At 42.8% G+C, this 19,185-nt stretch overlaps 2 protein-coding genes across 5 annotated transcripts in view; one reads left to right on the top strand and one right to left on the bottom strand.

Moving 5' to 3' along the window:
- ECHDC2 (enoyl-CoA hydratase domain containing 2) overlaps positions 1 to 10,282 on the top strand; it is a 28,774-nt gene extending 18,492 nt beyond the window's left edge. Inside the window, exons 5-10 of one of the 4 annotated variants that reach the window (XM_080803075.1) lie at positions 295 to 384; positions 1,817 to 1,873; positions 2,087 to 2,274; positions 6,698 to 6,748; positions 8,666 to 8,713; positions 9,548 to 10,282. In XM_080803075.1, the coding sequence (XP_080659201.1) occupies positions 295 to 384; positions 1,817 to 1,873; positions 2,087 to 2,274; positions 6,698 to 6,748; positions 8,666 to 8,713; positions 9,548 to 9,625 (512 nt within the window). In that variant the 3' untranslated portion in view covers positions 9,626 to 10,282. Of the gene's footprint in view, positions 1 to 291; positions 385 to 1,813; positions 1,874 to 2,086; positions 2,275 to 6,697; positions 6,749 to 8,665; positions 8,714 to 9,547 lie in introns of all 4 variants that reach the window. The other 3 variants (XM_080803072.1, XM_080803073.1, XM_080803074.1) reach the window with 3 other exon arrangements.
- Positions 10,283 to 12,014: 1,732 nt separating this feature from the next.
- ZYG11A (zyg-11 family member A, cell cycle regulator) overlaps positions 12,015 to 19,185 on the bottom strand; it is a gene marked incomplete at its 5' end in the record, with an annotated part of 66,101 nt that continues 58,930 nt past the window's right edge. Inside the window, 3 exons of the mRNA XM_080801704.1 lie at positions 12,015 to 13,018; positions 17,728 to 17,825; positions 18,225 to 18,286. Of these exons, the coding sequence (XP_080657830.1) occupies positions 12,855 to 13,018; positions 17,728 to 17,825; positions 18,225 to 18,286 (324 nt within the window). The 3' untranslated portion in view covers positions 12,015 to 12,854. The remainder of the gene's footprint in view (positions 13,019 to 17,727; positions 17,826 to 18,224; positions 18,287 to 19,185) is intronic.

Consider the following 19,185-nt stretch of genomic DNA (forward strand, 5'->3'; position numbering starts at 1 on the left):
CCTAGAACCGAGCACGGGGCTTGACACAGAACAGAAAGGCTGGTGGACCCAGGGAAGCCAACGGGAAAGAGGGCCTGAGTGGGGATCATCTAGCCCATCTCCCCACTCCAGTACCACAGCTGATTCCCCAGTTTTCCCCAGTAAGAAAACCTACTTCTAAGGTAACCTGGCTGAGGTACCAGGTAAGGTTCCAAACCTGGGACCAATGAGGCCACAGGCCCTCCCCAGCCTTGAGTCCCTGTCCCGGTCCTTCTAGGGCCTCACAGGCTGAGCCCTTCTTCATCTCCACAGCAGCCTTCCCTGCGCCCACGATTGCAGCTATGGACGGGTTTGCCTTGGGTGGAGGCCTGGAACTTGCCCTGGCCTGTGACCTCCGAGTGGCAGGTACTGGGCGGGAGGAGAGGTGGGATAGGGTGAGAAGGGATGTGTAAGTAAAACAGAGTATGTCTGGGGATGCTGCAAAGTTAGCCACTACTCTGGGCTTTCCAAACAGCAGCAAAACTAAAGGCTACGTGGGAGATCAGAGTTTGGGTGTAAGCTGGTTCCCCTCCTGGCCCAGCCCTGACTGCTATAGTGCCTGTCACCTCTCAGAACCAGACCCCCTCATCTCTAGAATGCTTTTGCCAACCGCAGAGCAACTGGCTAGAGGACAGAAGAACAAGAAGGGAGACTGGGGACAAAGACGAATTGTTCAACTTTCTAGTTCTATGCAACCCAATTCTGTGTCATGTTTTGCACAGAGACAGTCACAGGGGCAGCTGGTCACTACTGCCTGGCTACTCAAACATGTCTGGGCAGGAACACTGCTCTCTGGTTCCCTGGCATCAGCCAAGGTTTGCATTACCCATTCAGAGCGGTTGGCCTTTGCAGACTGGAGGGAGGGGATGTAGATAATTGATCACCTTTAACCTGACCGACTTGATGGTCAGGTGTACACTTCTAGGAGACAGTTAGAAAAAGTCCAAGCGCTAGGTGGTGCCACTATCTTCTCTTCCCCTCACTGCTTTCTCCTGCCACTCCAGGTAGAACATTTAGAAATATGTACCTCCAGGTACAGAGGTAGCCTGTACCTACATGATGCATATCAAAGAGAAGGCATCAGGATACCAAGTCAGGTCATGCTCCACCTTGCTTCTCATGTGCCCATGTTTAGGGCAACTACCTTGCAGGGTTTGGTAGATAGCAAGGAGAATATAAAACCCTGTAGAGGCAGTAGTGGCCATTCCCTGCGGCCACACTCTATGGTTCAGATGGCCTGTGAGGGAATTCAGGAGATGTGGCTTGAACACAGGGAAATTTCAGCCTGATGAAAAGCCAAGGCGAGTAACTGTGGTGGGAGCAGGAGTCACTGATGCTCTAGCCCAGGCCAGAAGCAAGGGTCCAATGAAACAGAGAATCCATTAACCCACAAATCGGCACTGGGCACCTTCCAAAAATCTCTTCCTGTTACAAGAACCATTACCTCGTTTGATCCTTAGCAGCTCTCTGATGAAGGCAGAAGAGGGGGAACTGTATTTATTTTATTTTATTTTATTTTATTTTATTTTATTTATTTATATCAGTGAATGAGGCTCAGGGTGAGACTTGCCTGGATGGGCACCTCCACCCCTGGGAGAAGCAGGATGAGGGTCTGAGCCTCCTGACTTCTACGCTAGGGCTCTTCCCAAGGCAGAGTCTGGAGAGGTCTGCTGTGGCCACCTCATGAGGGAAGCGGTTGGCTGGTGGGGTGAGCAGAGCTTAGAGGCAGGTGTCTCTTCCCTCTGGGGACTGGCGCTGCAGGAGAGCGTGCGTGCTTCACTCTGTTCTGTTTAAGCAGCTTCCTCAGCTGTCATGGGACTGATCGAGACCACCCGAGGGCTCCTCCCTGGAGCAGGTAACTACCTACTGCACCCATCCTTCTCTTACTTAATCCCCACTCTCTTTAGGTTACTTCCATGCTTTCCTTTTTTGCATTGTGCTCTGGGCTCTGCCCTTCCATCCTAACTCAGAATCTGCTCCTCTGAGAACTCCTGGTTGACTCCCAAACTGGGCTTCTCTGGGCTCCCACTTCCCATGTGGATTTACTAACCCTGCTCCATCCCGGCAGGAGGGACTCAGAGGCTGCCTCGATGCCTGGGAGTGGCCCTGGCAAAGGAGCTCATCTTCACAGGCCGAAGACTGAGTGGTGCACAGGCCCAAGCCCTGGGGCTGGTGAACCACGCTGTTTCCCAGAATGAGGAGGGCAATGCCGCCTACCATCGGGCACTGGAACTGGCCCAGGAGATCTTGCCCCAGGTGTGGCTACAGCCCAGCACAGGAGGGAGGGCCTGTGTCATGGGCAGCAGACAGGGGTTGGAGGACACTCACCTCTGGGGAGGCCAGGGCTATGTCCCAAGGGGCCACACAAGACCCACTCATCCAAAATTATATTTAAATTCAGATTACTTAAAAATAAAACATTTAGTTTCTCAGTTACACTTTCCCATTTCAGATGCTAATAGGGACGTGTGGCTATTGCCTCCTGCATTGGACAGTACTGTAATAAAATTGCCCCCGAACTAAAAAAGCAATATTCTAAGCAGATAAAGAACTACCAGCTTATCTTTTCAACCATACTGCAGGGTGGAGAAATTCCTGAAATACATCATGTAAAACGTGTGTTAGGACCCAGCGTACGTGTAGCCCTACCAGCTAGCTGCCAAGTCCAGAGCCTGCAGGAGACAGGCCAGGATCTGGCTGATGGTGTCTCCAAGGACCTGAGAGCCTCTAACTTTGGACTTCTCACTACTCCAAGACAGAGAGGGATGTCCCAAGTTTCCATATGAAAGCAGCTTTAAATGGAGCTAGGTCTTATAATTTATAATAAACACCGACTTAGCCCATATGGAGCACGTCCTACCCATCAGACATGCTCCTGTGTACTTTAAACGTCTCTCAATTAGAGTCCAGCTGAGCTGATTACCCTTGTTGTATTTGTGATGTAACAGACCCAGAAAGATTAAGTGACTTGCTCAATCAAGGTCACAAAAAAGTGATTGCAATACCAGAAAAAAGACAATACTGGTATTTGGGCTTTTATTTTGCATGATGCAAAATATAATATAAAAACTGGTATTCTAAAGAGTGCAGAATATTAATCTCATACTAAATATCAAATCCATTTCCAACACAAAGAATTTACAAACATGTTACAAAACAGAGATATGTTTATAAAACTGTTAGCCACATATTAAAAACAGATAAAAGTATTTTAATTAATCACAAAAAGGTACTTTATTTAAGAAAGGAATCTTTCTGTCTCCCTTAAATTTAAATAATCCTTCTTGTCCTAACTTTGAGGTCTTCTTTGATGGTAAGGATTATAACTTTTAAAAATTAATAGTGAGTTTGGTCTAAATGAAAGCATTTGTTTTGTCTTTCTTTTTTCTTCATCATATACAAACAGAATCTGATGCTGTTACCTAGACCATTTTAATGCTGCCAGGTTTCTACTACACCTGAGCAAAAAGTCTCTAAACCAACATAAAACTCTGTCTCAAGGAAGTGTGTGGCTGACTGTACTTAACATGGGGAGGGGGTGGGCACTATCTAGCAAGACTTGTGGACTACAGGGTTTGTCTTTTTACATAAACTGAATGCAAGAGGATTCAGATTTCTGAATATACTGAAACGATGGTATTCTACTAATATAATTACTAGTATTTCAGTACTTAAAAGTAGCTTTGTATACCAAGACACTAGCTTGCCAAAAATTAGTTGTAAATTCACTAACCCCAATCCTTAATTTGTAGCAGAATTACTGGGTGCTGAGAATGAGAGGGTTCCTGGATGGGGTGAGTGTTGGGGATGGTGTGATAGTTGGCTGTTCTCTAGTGGATAAACCACCAAGACCAAGGAGTCAACAGTATATATATCCACACATTCAGGAAAAAAAAATATGTTTTCAGCATATACACATAGACCATATCTATATAGTTTATACTTTTCTTTAGTGAGAAATCAGTTTATTAGTTACCTAAATAATAATACATATTCATGACAAGCAAAACAAACAGAAGAGTAAAGGCATAAGGTAAAAATCAAAAATAGGGTTGAGCACCTGGGTGGCTCAGTGGATTAAGCCACTGCCTTCGGCTCAGGTCATGATCCCAGGGTTCTGGGATTGAGTCCCACACAGCACTCCCTGCTCCACAGGGAGTATGCTTCTCCTTCTGCTCTCTGCCACACCCGCCCCAAGCACTTGTGTTCACTCTTTCTCAGATAAATAAAATCTTAAGAAGAAAAAAGAAAAAAGTAGGGTGACCCAGGTGACCCTGTCTTCCCAAGGCTGTCCCAGTTAAAAGTGAAAGTCCCACATCCCGATAACTATCAGTCCCAGGCAGACCAGGTTAGGTGGTCACCAAAACAGCTTTCAACTCCCCAGTTTCTCTCCCCAGAGATGACTACTAGCTTCTGTTTTTGTTTTTATTTTTAATTTATTGGGGTTTTTTTTTGAGATGGCCACTCTTAACTTACACACTCTTCCAGAAATTTTCATTGTATATATAAGAATATATACTATGCACATATACTCACATATCTAAATAACTCTGAACTCCTTTTAAGATGGTTTGGGGGGACAAAGAACACACCTTTAGAGGATAATCCAGTTCTAAGAGACATTTAAAAAATATGAAATTAAAATATGCATAGTAAGGATTCAAACAGTATAGAAAAGTATAGAACAAAAAGTGAAGTTCTCCACTCTCCTGACTCTTCTCCCCAAAGGCGTATCACACCAACATTTTTTACACAAACAAGATGATACACATACTTAGTATGCATCTTGATTTTTTTTTCACCCAATATTTTGGAGTTTCCCATTTCAGCACATACTTTTTCATTCACAATACAGATGTGCCATTATTACGTAACCAGTACTCTAATAATGAACATTTACGTTGCTTTGTGCTACCATAAAATAGCTGGAGCGTATAACTGAACATATTCACATACTTACAGTCCATCTGTAAGGTAGATTCCTACATGGGATTGCAACATCAGGGTACATACATCCATCTAATAACATTTGCCAGTTCTTATCAAGTTGCCTTCAGAAGCACTGTACCAATTTACTTTATTAATAATGTATGCAAATACCTATTTCCTGAATCTCAGCAAATAACAGCATTTTACGATTTACCTATACTTAGTCTTAGGTGAAAAGGGGCACCTCATGGTTTTGAACTGCATTTCTTTAAGAGTAAAACTGAGTAATCCTTGTGTTTATGTTCCTTTTCTGTGAACTATCCTTGTGAATATTTGTTAAAACATTATGCCAGGTCTTTGTAAATCAAGGACATTTGCTGGTCACAAGTATCACAAATATATCTTCTCAGTTTTTTTTTTTTTAAAGATTTTATTTATTTGACAGACAGAGATCACAAGCAGGCAGAGGCAGGCAGAGAGAGAGGAGGAAGCAGGCTCCCTGCCGAGCAGAGAGCCCGATGCATGGCTCGACCCCAGGACCCTGAGATCATGACCTGAGCTGAAGGCAGAGGCTTTAACCCGCTGAGCCACCCAGGCGCCCCATCTTCTCAGTTTTTGACTTCTGTCTTATTTATGGCATTTTTCCCAATATGACGTCATTCATATTTATATAGCTAGCTTTTTCATTTGTGGCTTCTCTGTTAACAGACTTTAAAAATCTTTTTCTGATAAAGTTGTACTTAAAAAAACCTCAAATAACACAATACAAGCAATAGAGGAAGCAAATGCAGTCTTTGCCTCGATGTGAGGCTGGGGATGGAGGGCCAAGCCTGGAGAGGCACAAGTTAATTAGAAGCAAGAGCAATGAGGCAAAGGTGGCCACTCTGATGCACTTGCTTCCAAGTGGCTATGTAAAATGCCCCCTTGGGATCTCAACCCAGGACGGTCTGACTCCACAAAGCCCAAGATCCTAATCTTGACCTTTTGTTTACTCTGCTGGTATGAAACATTTTTTTTTTTTTTTAATTTATTTGACAGACAGAGATCGCAAGTAGGCAAAGAGGCAGGCAGAGAGAGCGAGAGGAGGAAGCAGGCTCCCTGCTAAGCAGAGAGCCCGATGCAGGGCTCAATCCCAGGACCCTGGGATCATGACCTGAGCTGAAGGCAGAGGCTTTAACCCACTGAGCCACCCAGGCGCCCCTGGTATGAAACCTTCTTGCAGAGGAGGCTCGCATCTGCCAACATGAGAGGGGTAGGGGAATGGAGCAGCAGTGGGAAAGGTGACTGGAAATCAAATCCAAGCTTCACCACTCTTTAGACAAACATGGCCAAGTGCTTCACCTTCCTGAGCCTCAATTAAAGATGGCACCATCCTTGAAGGGTGGGTAGGAAAACATTTTGTAAGTTGTAGCATGTTATACACACTGGTGGGATGGATTAAATGACAAGAACTTGAGATAGTCAGAATTGGGAGGCTCAGGATCAGTTAGGCTTCCTTCATTATAGATAAGAATATCAATATGGTGGCTAACTGAACATTAAAAAAAAGAAAAAGTATCAACTGAGAAGTAGTAAGTACTAACACCAACAAAATGTCAGTAACACAGTAGAAGAGCTGAAAAGTGACTCAGACTGATCTCCCTGTTGATGACTCTCCCCACCATGAAGCTATGTCCCTTTCTTTTAAACCCTTTCCCCCACCAACCATTAGCACCAATTCCCTCAACCTAGCCTTTTCTCTTTTCCCTAGGCACCCATTGCTGTGCGGCTGGGCAAAGTAGCCATTGATAGAGGAATGGAGGTGAGTAGGTTCTGGGTCAGGATTTGGGTCCACTAGTCAGTGGGGTGGCTGGGAGGCATTGCTTTCATGCCAGTGCAGACTAAGAACACAGCTGGAAAAAACTCAGAAACTGGACTCTTCTAAGAGACATTGAGTCTGACCTCTCCCTCTGTGCCTCAGTTTACCCACCCATGAAATGTAAAGTTCGGCAAGGTGACATTCTGAATTACATTTTATTGTCATCTCTCTCTGTTAGACAGAAGGTAATTGAGGTCCAGAAAGGGTAAAAGACCTGTCTTAGGTCACAGAGCAAGTGAATAATAAGAATACAGCTCTGTGTGGCTCCCAGGCCACACATGTTCTTGGGTTTGTGCTGGTGGTAAGGAAGCCTCAAGGATAGGTCTCAGACGCGAGCTAATTCATCCTTAAAATAACTTACTCGTCAACTCACTCATTACACACTGAATCTAGACCTGAGCTGAGAACTGGGACAGAGATCAGTTAAATATGGTCACTGTCTCCAAGGTGGGAAGAGAGGACAGACACACACAGAATCACTAATACAAGGTTAAGGATACCAAGCAGAGTTGCCTGGGTGGCTGCGTCAATAAGGCATGCAACTCTTGGGGTGCTTGGGTGGCTCAGTGGGTTAAAGCCTCTCTGCCTTCAGCTCGGGTCATGATCCAGAGTCCTCAGATCGAGCCCGGCATTGGGCTCCCTTGGGCTTGGCAGGGAGCCTGCTTCCTCCTCTCTCTCTCTCTGCCTGCCTCTATGCCTACTTGTGATCTCTATCTGTCAATAAATAAATAAAATCTTTAAAAAAAAAAAAGGCATACAACTCTTAATCTTGGGGTCGAGCCCCACATGGGTGAAGAGGTTACTTAAAAGAAGGGGGGGTATCAAGCAGACACCCTGAAGGGGTGAGAGCTGTGATATTGATGTGGCTAGTGGCTACTACTGGATATTGTTGGGTTAAAGAGGTTTTGTAGATTTGGGACTTGGGAAGGATGAGGGTTCAAGAAAAAGAGAAAGGTATGACCAAAAGCACAGAGGTATATAAATAAGCAACCTGACTGAACAGGAGTGAGGAATGAATGAAACTACACAGCACAGAGATTGGCGCAAAGGCTCTGGTGCTAGCCTGGCCTGGGTCCAAAGACCTGCTTTTCTATATACTGTTGTGACCTTTACTTTCTTTCCCCACCCCACCCCCTTTTTTAAAGATCTTATTTATTTATTTGAGAGTGAGAGAGAGCATGAGAGGGGAGAAGGTCAGAGAGAGAAGCAGACTCCCCATGGAGTAGGGAGCCTGATGCGGGACTCGATCCCGGGACTCCAGGATCATGACCTGAGCCGAAGGCAGCCGCCTAACCAACTGAGCCACCCAGGTGCCCCTGACCTTTACTTTCTATGCGTGATTTCTCAGCTGTATAGTAGCAGTAATAGTTGAATTTATACACATATGGTGATTCTCTTAGGACAGTGCTTGTAAGTGATAGTAACAGTTAAGTACTGGGCAGTAGACGCTGGAAAGTTGTCAGAGCCTAGGATGTTATTCCCTCGGGCAATGAAAGCCTGTGAAGTTCCCTTCCCAGGAGGAACAGGAGGGACAGGAGGCAGGGGATGCAGCCAGATGTGAAGACTGAACTCTGGCTGTTGCAAACACAGCTCACGCTTACCTTCTCCTTAGTTCTCCAGGCCAAGTGCCGTCCTCCCCAGCCCTTTGTCCCAACGTTGTTTTATCACTGTTACAAATGGTGTTCCCTCTCCAGGTAGGAAATTCCTGATCATAATCATCTCTGTTCACAGGGACTAGCCTACAATAAGCTCAGTTATACTTTGCTGGAGGAATCCATGAACAGTAGGAAATGGGGGTGCAGGCAGTAGGATGGTTGGCACTAAGGTCAGGCTGATCCAGGCACCACTTCTTTCTCACAGGTGGACATCGCATCAGGGATGGCCATTGAAGGCATATGCTATGCCCAGGTACGTAACTGCTACCAGTCCGCACACACTTTCAAGCCAAGGCCAGGCCAGACTGGGGAGCCTTGTACAATATGTGACCAATTTAATGGTTCCTCCCAAATTGAAAAGTTAGACTCTGGACCACTCCCTCTTACAATTAGCCTGGGACAGTCCTAGGGAAACCACACTGCTCTCTAGGACTGTTTCCTAGGCCATCCAACAGTGTATACTCTGCCCCCAGAATCAAAGAGCACACAGGCAGGTACCTGACAAACCACCACTTCCACTCTCTGTACCAGTGGTTGCTGCAGAGGCTAGGCTGGAGTCAGGATGTCAAGGCCTTGGTTATAACCTGCAGGCTGTGTGTGTTCAGTGGGGGTGAGGGAGGAAGGGGTGGTGGGGGTGGTGGTGACCTGCGGCTTACTTAGCCCTGGATTCCTGGGTCAATCAAAAATACTAATCTCCAGGTTAACAAATATCCAGAATGCTCTTAAACAAGGAGTCCTGGAACTTGCAGAACTCAAAGCTAGATTTCTTACTGAAAAACTTAACTGTTTTTCTCTACTAAATAGCCGCATGTCAGATGGCTGCAGGCGATCAGAGCTCTCTAAAGGCATGTAAGCAGTGGGCAAGAGACTAATGGGATAGGCCAAAGATGCTAGAGATGTAGCCAACCTTCCCCAGGAGACCAAGGAGCCACTGAGGCATTATCTCAGAGGACAATTTTCATTGTCCAAGAGACAATGGAAAGAACTGGGACTCTGACCTTGTCATGGGGTAGACAAGTTTGAGCAAGTCTTTACTGGCCTCTGTTCCTGCAACTCCACCCAAAATTAATACTCTGTCTTGTTTCAGAACATCCCCACCCAGGACCGCCTGGAGGGCATGGCAGCCTTCAGGGAGAAACGGCCCCCCAGATTTGTTGGCAAGTGACTCCCATTTAACTATAAGTATGGGAGATGCCTGCCTTCCAGGGCAGGATCCAGAAGGAAAATCTGCAGGGTGACTGTTTATCATTTCACCTCTCCGGGCTTCAGTCTCCTCACAAGGACAAGGATAGATATAAAACAACTGGAATGGTGTTCCATACCAAGGTACTGCCCATGCTACCTACAGCTGCCTTCATAATTCCTCATCCTGACTAAATCATCGCTGGGGTCAAGTTGGCTTTGGAGCCTATCTGTCTCTCCCTATGCAAATGGCAAACTAAGGATTAAAACAGACCACTCGGGGCCTTTTTCTTGTTGGTTTTCAGGCCTGACCTCTGGCTCTCAGTTATTAGGTGCTCACCAGAGATGGCAAAAGGTTCTAAGAAGCCTCCAGTTTCTTCCTCTGTACAATAGAGATACTACACAAACCCTGGCAGTAGTCGAACAGGCATCAGGAATCAGACTGCCATTCATTGTGTGCCTCAGCTGCCTTATCTGCAAAACAAAAATGCTGTGAGGAGGAAAGAAAGGAAGGAAGGGAGGCAGGGAGGGAACAAGGATGGGAAAGAAGGAAGGAAGGGGAAAGAAAAGAAAAAAGAAAAGAGTGCTTGTGAAAGAAAGTGAACTGTGCCTCATATTCAATAAACGGAATTATTATTAATGTTCAGTGTTCTTGCGAGAACCAAATGAAATTATCACTGGGAAAACCTTTTGTGAACTATATAGAGTGCCACGCAATCTTTGATGGCTGTGGTACATAGCCTTCAGGAGCACTGAGAAGGGAGCAGTTAAGTCTGAGGGGGAGAGTGGAGGGTCAGGAAATGGGCAGGTAACAGCGGAGTGAAGCATGAAGGTTCAACAGGCATTGTGGAAAGGAGTGGAAGGCTGAGGGGGAACAGCAAGAGTGAAGGTGAGTGGGAGGATAACACACTTAGAAATGATGGAGGCTAATAAACACATGCATACTAGCTAGCCTTCCTCTTGTACCAAGGTAGGAGAAGAGAAGGCTGCATCTTAAGCTTTGGCCTTACGGTCATTTTTTAATTCATCTGAGCTTCCCCAGCCTAGGCCTGGCCTAGAGACACTAAGCCAAGGGCACAGATATATACCAGTAACATTGTTGTTATGCTGCTAAATACAAGTGTGCCCAACGCTGTGTTCCTGGAAGGAAGAGTAACACAGAAGAGCCCAGGTCATAAAATCAGAATGAACCACATTAGCTGGAACTATGCACTGGGTGTAACCACTCTGGAAAGTAACCACCTGACTGAACATCCTTTTTCTCATCTGTTAAATGGGGAGAATACAATTTATCTATCCCAGAGGATTGCTGTGAATGAAATAAAACTTGGAGGGATGCCTAAACAGGCACTAATTCCTACATCATTCTCACATTAACAAGAGCTAGTATTTGGTAACAGAATGTTCTAAAGTACTAGAACCCAGTTCAGGAAATGAAGACAGCCTTTTGGAATTAAGCAGAATAGAGAATAAGAGAAAATACAATGCAGTGTCAGAACTGTAGGAAGAAACAGGTCACAAATTCCCCTTATCAAGTGGGATGCTGGTGAGCAAGAATTTGGAATATGAGGATTTGGAATATAAGGATAAGCCTCATTTGATTCCAAAAGATGGTATACAGTACTCCAGTTAAGAGTCCAGCCAGCTAGGGGCGCCTGGGTGGCTAAGTGGGTTAAAGCCTCTGTCTTCGGCTCAGGTCATGATCCCCGGGTCCTGGTATCGAGTCCCGCATCAGGCAATCTGCTCAGCAGGGAGCCTGCTTCCCTCTCTCTCTCTGCGTGCCTCTCTGCCTACTTGTGATCTCTGTCAAATAAATAAATAAAATCTTAAGAAAAAAAAAAAAGGATGAATACCCAACTTAAAAAAAAAAAAAGAGTCCAGCCAGCTAAAAGCACAAATACCTAGTATGAAAATATGCTACTCATCATAAAGGAATTTACTTTTGTTCTTTGGACAGATGAATGGCAAGATCCATCTCATTAGCTGTCAGTAATAAGGAAGGAATTCATACTCTGTTCCACAGAGGTTTGCAAAGGACAAAAACAGAAGCTTCTGGTAGTGTGCAGTGCAGCTGAGGTTGGTTCTTAAAAGCCCCTATTTTTCTTGCCTCCATGCTAGGCAAAGCACTCTTGAAAATCTATAGCAAAGTATTTTTTTGGCTTCCTCTTCCTCTTGGGTTGGTCACAGTCCCACAAAATCAAAACTTGACAGGATCAAGATTTACAGTCCCCATATAGTCTTCACCAAACACTCTACTAGAACTCCTAAGTTCTACTATTTTCCACCACCACACCCACTTACACAGAATGTCACATTCACTCAATCGAATGTGTAAAGTTGAAGGAAGAAAGGCCAGAGGCAGAATATCCAAAGTTGGTGAAAAAAAAAAAAAAAGAAAAAAAAATTTTTTTTCTTCCCTCTACCCCCATAAGAGGAAGATACTTTGGTATTTATTTTATTTTATTTATTATTATAATTTTTTAATTTGACAGAGAGAAAGACATTGAAGGGAAGGAACATAAGCAGGGAGAGAGGGAGAGGGAGAAGCAGGCTTCCCGCAGAGCAGAGAGCCCGATGAGGGGCTTGATCCCAGGACCTTGGGATCATGACCTGAGCCAAAGGCAAATGCTTAGCAACTGAGCCACACCCAGGCACCCTGGGTATTTATTTAAAAAAAAAAAAATTCCCCCACCTCTTGTTCCTCCCCTCCAATGGAAATTCTGCCTCCAATAAGCATGTATTTTCCAGAACTTTTTTACATACTTCTTTTCTCTTAGCCTCACATAAGTAGGAATAGCAACACAGGATATTCTTTCAAACATGAAATTTAACATAAATACCAAGGTCTCCCTGTAGGTCTTTCTTTTCCCCTTCTTCTGACAAACTCCCAGAGTTAAGAAACTGGCCAGGGTTAGGAAAAGTAACTGGCAGTGCTGTTGCAACACAAGCTCATAGATCTTCCCACAGAGTCCAAGACTTGACTTTTCAAAACTACTGAAGGGGTGTTTGCAGAATGATTCCAACTTGATTTGGGATTACGGCTGTCATTCAAATCCAACCTTTCTGTAGTCTACAGAAAATCAACAATAAAAGGCCAGTGAGGCAGCCAACTCACAAGCTCCAATGACAACTGGTTTCAACACTCAATTGCTGGCAAGGCAGAAGTCCTGACACTGAGACACCTCTGAAGCCCCACAGGTTAAGAAGGGCATTCAACACAGAGGGGGTCTCTGATAGTTCATGAAATGCATTCTGAAGTCATCTAGAATGGAGGTTGCAATCTGCTGTGTTTGGGAGTCTGCCTCACTGTGCTCCTGGATGTCACACAAAAGCTGCAATCCTTCTTCTTCAACTAACAGTTTGCAGTATTTGCTGGCTGAAAGAAAATCAAACAAAGAAACCTGGTGGACAAACTGGCATTTTAAATATTCTCAAGTCACCACATTCACCTTTTAGAAAAAGGGGTACCAAGGATTAAGCCCCCGACATAAGAATTAACAGATAAAATCAGTCAATTCAAAAGGAATATGTCAAAACTTAAATAATGCTTGACTTGTGTAGTGCAATAACAAATGATTATTTTAGTATGTTTACTTCCAGATGACTCTAAACTTCAAAATCTCTAATCCCAGCTAAAAGAGTAAGAACTTCATTTATTACATACATAATAAACTTGTCAAGTTCAGGCATTATGTCTAGCTAGGTAACTTGAAAACACCAGATGCTGGACAAAATATAACAAAAAATTTAAATGCATATTCATGTGTACAAAGTAAAGGATTTGTTCAGGAGCCAGATACAAAGAGCAGAGAACACCTAAGCTCATGTAACTGCCTAGAGTTATTCTGGATAAGCCTCATTGGATTCTCAAAATCCAAGAATTTAGGTCTTAACTTATGAAGTTAGAAGCAATATGTATATAATAAAATATATTTCAGTGCATATAGCTGGTCCCTCAAAGGACTATACAGGAGGAGGGATAAAACAATGAAACATCTTTAAGGTTGTTCTGGGCCCTAGGTGGGTAAAAAGGAGTGGGCTGGACAAGTCTTTCCCAAGAATTCATAAACCATAGTACTAAGCTGGTATAGGATTTGAATTTATACTACACCTAAATGTTCTGGGAACCCTTGAGCTGAGAAGTAAACATAAAAATTAGTCCAATCCCAGAGAAACCTCTAGAGCACCTGACAGAAGCAAATACAAAACTGCTGAAGGAACATGTCCATGATACAGCCCAAAAAGGATTCTCTTAACCAGTCCAAAAGCCAGTTAGACACAGAGAGAGATAATGATCAAAAAACACCGCAATTACCAAGAATGTAGCACAAAGAAACAAAGACATGGAAATTGTTCTTTTAAACATTTTTAAAAAATATTATTTTGGGGGTGCCTGGGTGTCTCAGTCGTTAAGCAGCTGCCTTCAGCTCAGGTCATGATCCCAGTGTCCTGGGATCAAGCCCCTCATTGGGCTCTCTGCTCAGTGGGAAGCCTGCTTCTTCCTCTCCCACCTCCCCTGCTTGTGTTCTCTCTCTCGCTGTCTCTTTCTCTGTGTCAAATAAATAAATAAAATCTCTAAAATATTTATTTATTTATTTATTTATTTTGGGGGGGGGAGGGGGGCAGGAGAAACTGGCCCCACACCCTGCACGGAATCCCATGTGAGGCTCAGTCCCACAAGCCTGAGATCACAACCCGAGTGGAAATCAAGAGTCGGACATTCAACCAACTCAGTCACCAGGTGCCCCTGGAATTACTATTTTTTAAGTCCACAGGATGTGTAGGATAAAGTGAGAGAAGGTACAAAGAGACTTCTGATAGATATTCCACAAGGAAAATATAGGGAAAGAGCAATATTTTTAAATAGCTGAGAATTGTTATCAATTTTGAAAAGTTTTAACTGTGACCTGAAGTCCAGAGGCCATAGAACGAAAGGTTGACTAAACACAAAGAACAAAGTCAAGATGATAAAGAGGGAAAAAAATATTTGTAAGAGTTCTTTCCAATTAAAAAGAGAAAGGGCAACAAACAGTAGACATAAGGTGAATAAAGAATATCAATAGACAATTCAAGGAAAAGAAAAGGACTCTTCAATATAAGATAGTTAACCACACTGAAATGAGACTATCACTTTCACCTTAGATTGGTAAAGATCAAAAAGTCAACTAAACACTGTTGTAGGAATGTAAGGCAACTGGCAAGCTCTCATACATTGCTGGCAGGAATGAAAACTGGGAATCAGTTCTCTGGAAAACAGTTTAGCAATACCTATCAAAATTATAAATGTTCCTAACATTTTGACTCAGCAATTCTACGTATTCTGCAGATGAACTCACACACTTGCAACATGATATATGTAACAAATGCTATGTACTATGTGTGAACTAATAGTATGCTATGTACAAATGCTAATACTATGAGCCAAGCGGTGTTTTAAATATTTAACAAGTATTAACCCACTTAATTCTCATAACAGTCCTATGAATTAGGTATTTTTAACCCCGTTTTAACAGATAAAGAAACTGGGGCACAAGTGAGGTCAAGTTATTTGCTCAAGTTCCCACAATTAGTAAATGGCAGAAACTGGGAACAGAACAGAGTCTGGTTCTAGCATCTGTCCTCTTAATTAGCCACATATGCATTTTCACTTGATAGATATGTGTATATGGCTATTCACTATATATGAATTATGTTAATACTCACTAAACTAGTGCTTATAATAGAAAAGAGTAGAAACAATGTCCATCTAAAGCAGACTGGATCCATATAGTGAAGAAATACTAAGCAGTTTAATTCATAATGGTGTTATGGAGTTCTCTGCCAGTTGCTAGCTATTTTAACTCTGGGTAAGTTACTTGACTTCTCTGTGCCTTGTTTTCTCATCTATAACAGATGTAGTATAGTAATAATAATGCTACCCTCTTCTAGTTGTTGTGAGGATTAAACGAGTTAACTCATAAAGAGCTTGCAACACTGCCTGGCACAGAGAAAGTACTCAACAAGGTTCTAGTTGTTATAGTCATTGCTATATACTAAAGTCTGTTCCAGGGCCATTCTGACCGGCAGATCTGCCTGCATCTGTTCATACGCCAGGACCATTCCCAATACTTAAGATTTTATCTATTTGGGAGTGTGAGGGAGCTAGCAAGCGAGCGTGGGGGAGGTGGCAGGGGGCAGAGGGAGAAGGAGGCTCCCCACTGAGCAGGGAGCACAATGCTGGGCTGGATCCCAAGACCCTGGGATCATGACCTGAGCCTAAGGCAGACACATCACTGAGAGCCACCAGGAAGCCCTGAGAATACTTTTTTACAATTTAAAGAGAAGTGTTAAGGCAAGCTCCTTAAAACCATTTTTCTTGGTCAGTTCTTTCCTGTTTATTCTGCCAGGTTAACTTTAGAGTAATTTTCAGATCCCTCATATCACACTCATCCACTTGAATTGTAGTATATCCATAAATTGAAAAGATCTGACATCTCTCTCTTAATAAGTCTTTCCATCTAGGAATATAGTATGCATCATAATCACTTTAGGTTTTTCAATTATTTCTCAATTTTCTGCATACAGGTCTCGTATTTGTTAAAGTTGTTTTTGGTATTTTATACTTTTGTTGGTAGCTAATCTTTTAATTAATTCTAAAAGTTATCTCTTCAGTTTTTTAGTATAAAAATATAGCCTATAGGGGCGCCTGGGTGGCTCAGTGGGTTAAAGCCTCTGCCTTTGGCTCGGGTCATGATCCCAGGGTCCTGGAATCGAGCCCCGCATCAGGCTCTCTGCTCCGTGGAGAACCTGCTTTCTCCTCTCTCTCTGCCTGCCTCTCTGCCTACTTGTGATCTCTGTCTGTCAAATAAATATCTTTTAAAAAAAATAAAAATAAATAAATAAAAATAAAAATATAGCCTATATTGCTTTTATAATAAAAACAAAAATTTTTTACAATAATCCTTAGCAGAAAATGTAAGCCCCCAATGCTCAAAACAGCCAAACATGGAAAAACATTTAATCTGACTGGGAAACAGCTCCTGATTCCTGGCCCTCCAGGCTCCCACAAACCATTACAAAGAGGCAGATGTATGTATTACTATAGGAAAAGTATTATTTATGATAAACTGTTGAGTGAAAAGAGGAAGCTATAGGACAGCATGCACAGAATGAGCCCATTTTGTTTAAAAACATTCATATTTACATATAGTATATTTTAACAACAGCATGTGCACAGGAAAAGTATTTGAAGGACAGTTATAGTTATCAAATTATTAACTGTATTTGCCTATGGGGAATAGGAGTGGGAGCCAACTTTCACTTTTTATACAGCTTGAAATCCACCTCCAAATATATAATTCTATAGCATTTTAAATGTTTATTTAAATTCAGTTTAGTTAACATATATGTATTAGTTTCAGAGGTAGAATTCAGTGATTCATCAGTTGCATACAACACCCAGTGCTCATTACTTCAAGTGCCCTCTTTTTTTTTTTTTTTTAAGATTTTATTTATTTATTTGACACACAGAGAGAAATTACAAGTAGGCAGATAGGCAGGCAGAGAGAGGGGGGGAAGGAGGCTCCCTGATGAGCAGAGAGCCTGATGCGGGGCTCGATCCCAGGACCCTGGGATCACGACCTGAGCCAAAGGCAGAGGCCTAGCCCACTGGGCCATCCAGGCGCCCTCAAGTGCCCTCTTTAATGCCCATTCCCCAGTTACTCCATTCCCCCAATTCTGTAGAATTTTTTAAACAGAAACATTTTCCAATTTCTTTTTTAAAAGAGTTAAATTCAGGAGACACCTGGGTGGTTCAGTTGGTTAAACATGTGACTCTTGATTTCAGTTCAGGCCATGATCTCAGGGTCATGAGGTAAAGAGTCCTGCATTGGGCTCCATGCTCAATGGGGAGTCTGCTTGAGATTCTTACCTCCTGCCCCTCCCCCTTCTCACACCCTCTAAGATAAATATATAAAATCTTTAAAAAAAAAAAAAAAAAGGAAGAGTTAAATTCAGTACACAGGTCAACACATTTCCAAAATTCTATCGTGAACTTAATTCTTTATACAGAAAAATAGCTGGAGAACTATTGTTTTGAATACATACGGTTTTTACTGCAGACATGATACATTGCCCATAGTGCCCAGAGCTGAACTGCTGGTTGAGAGAAGTTGCCAAGGAGTGGGAAAAATGCCTTGAAGGATCTAAAAAGGCACAAAGAAGTTCATTCAGAACTCAGGCTAGTGTTGGAAATAGAATAATTATTTTCAACCTTTTCCACATAGGGTCATGTCCTCACTGAGACATATATATTGTTGAGCATTATCAGAACCTGACGTTTAAGAAACTGCATTTGTGTTAGGCACTCTTTACATTTAACATCTCATTTCATCCTCAATCTTGCACACTATCAGATAGCTTCATTTTACAGATGAGGAAAACTGAGTCTCAGAGAGCTTCTAAAAGTGATTTTTCCAAAATCACAGAAAGAGGATTTGAACAAAAAGTTATTTGACTATAATAATTTTATCATTGTACCATGGCCTCTACATAGTAAAATGAGGGCAAGGTTTAAGAGAAGTACTACACCATCACGAGATTACCTGTAAGTCACCAATGCTGTCATCTTACAACTTGAACTTGGCCAATTCTGGATGGTAGCATACTACACAAAAAGAGAAACCAAGATTCTAGTATTTTATTCCATAATTTTTAAAAAGTCATAATAGGCTTTTCATGTCATTTATAATTACATATATATGAAAAAACAAATTTTCAAAATATGGGAATGATCACCCAAATTAAGGTATCCTACCTGCCAAAATATCAATTAGATAAACATCATATATGTAAAATATGAACAAAGTCATGTAGAAAATAGTGCAGTAAAAGGGGGCTTCTGTACAAAGATGCAGGATTGAACATGCATTCATTCCTCCCCTAAATCCCATGAACAGAATAGTATAAATAGTAAAAAAGATAAAAGAAGGCAAACACGCAAGAACAAAGCAGAAGGAAAATGGTAATTGATTTACTAGATCTAGCACTGGGGAATGTTAAACAATGAACCAATTTGAACAGAACCCCCAAGAGACTTAAAAATTTGGCACACCAGATACTTCAGGAAGTGAGATCAGAGGCAGGACTGAAAACAGGAGGAATGGCTGAAAGTACTAAAGAATCAAGACTCCCAGGTCTTCTCTACTATCCCTAACAAAAATTTCTGGACTGGGCAACCTTGTGAACAACTGAGGGTTGGGAGTACCATGATTACAACAGGAGATGAAGTAAAAATCTAAATGATAGGGGCGCCTGGGTGGCTCAGTGGGTTAAAGCCTCTGCCTTCGGCTCGGGTCATGATCCCGGGGTCCTGGGATCGAGCCCCGCGCGTGTCGGGCTCTCTGCTCGGCGGGGAGCCTGCTTCCTCCTCTCTCTGCCTGCATCTCTGCCTACTTGTGACCTCTGTCTGTCAAGTAAATAAATTAAAAAAAGGGAACCTGGGTGGCTCAGGGGGTTAAAGCCTCTGCTTTCGGCTCAGGTCATGATCCCAGGGTCCTGGGATCG

This window comes from Martes martes (genome assembly GCF_963455335.1).
Source record: "Martes martes genome assembly, chromosome: 4".
Lineage (NCBI taxonomy): Eukaryota > Metazoa > Chordata > Mammalia > Carnivora > Mustelidae > Martes > Martes martes.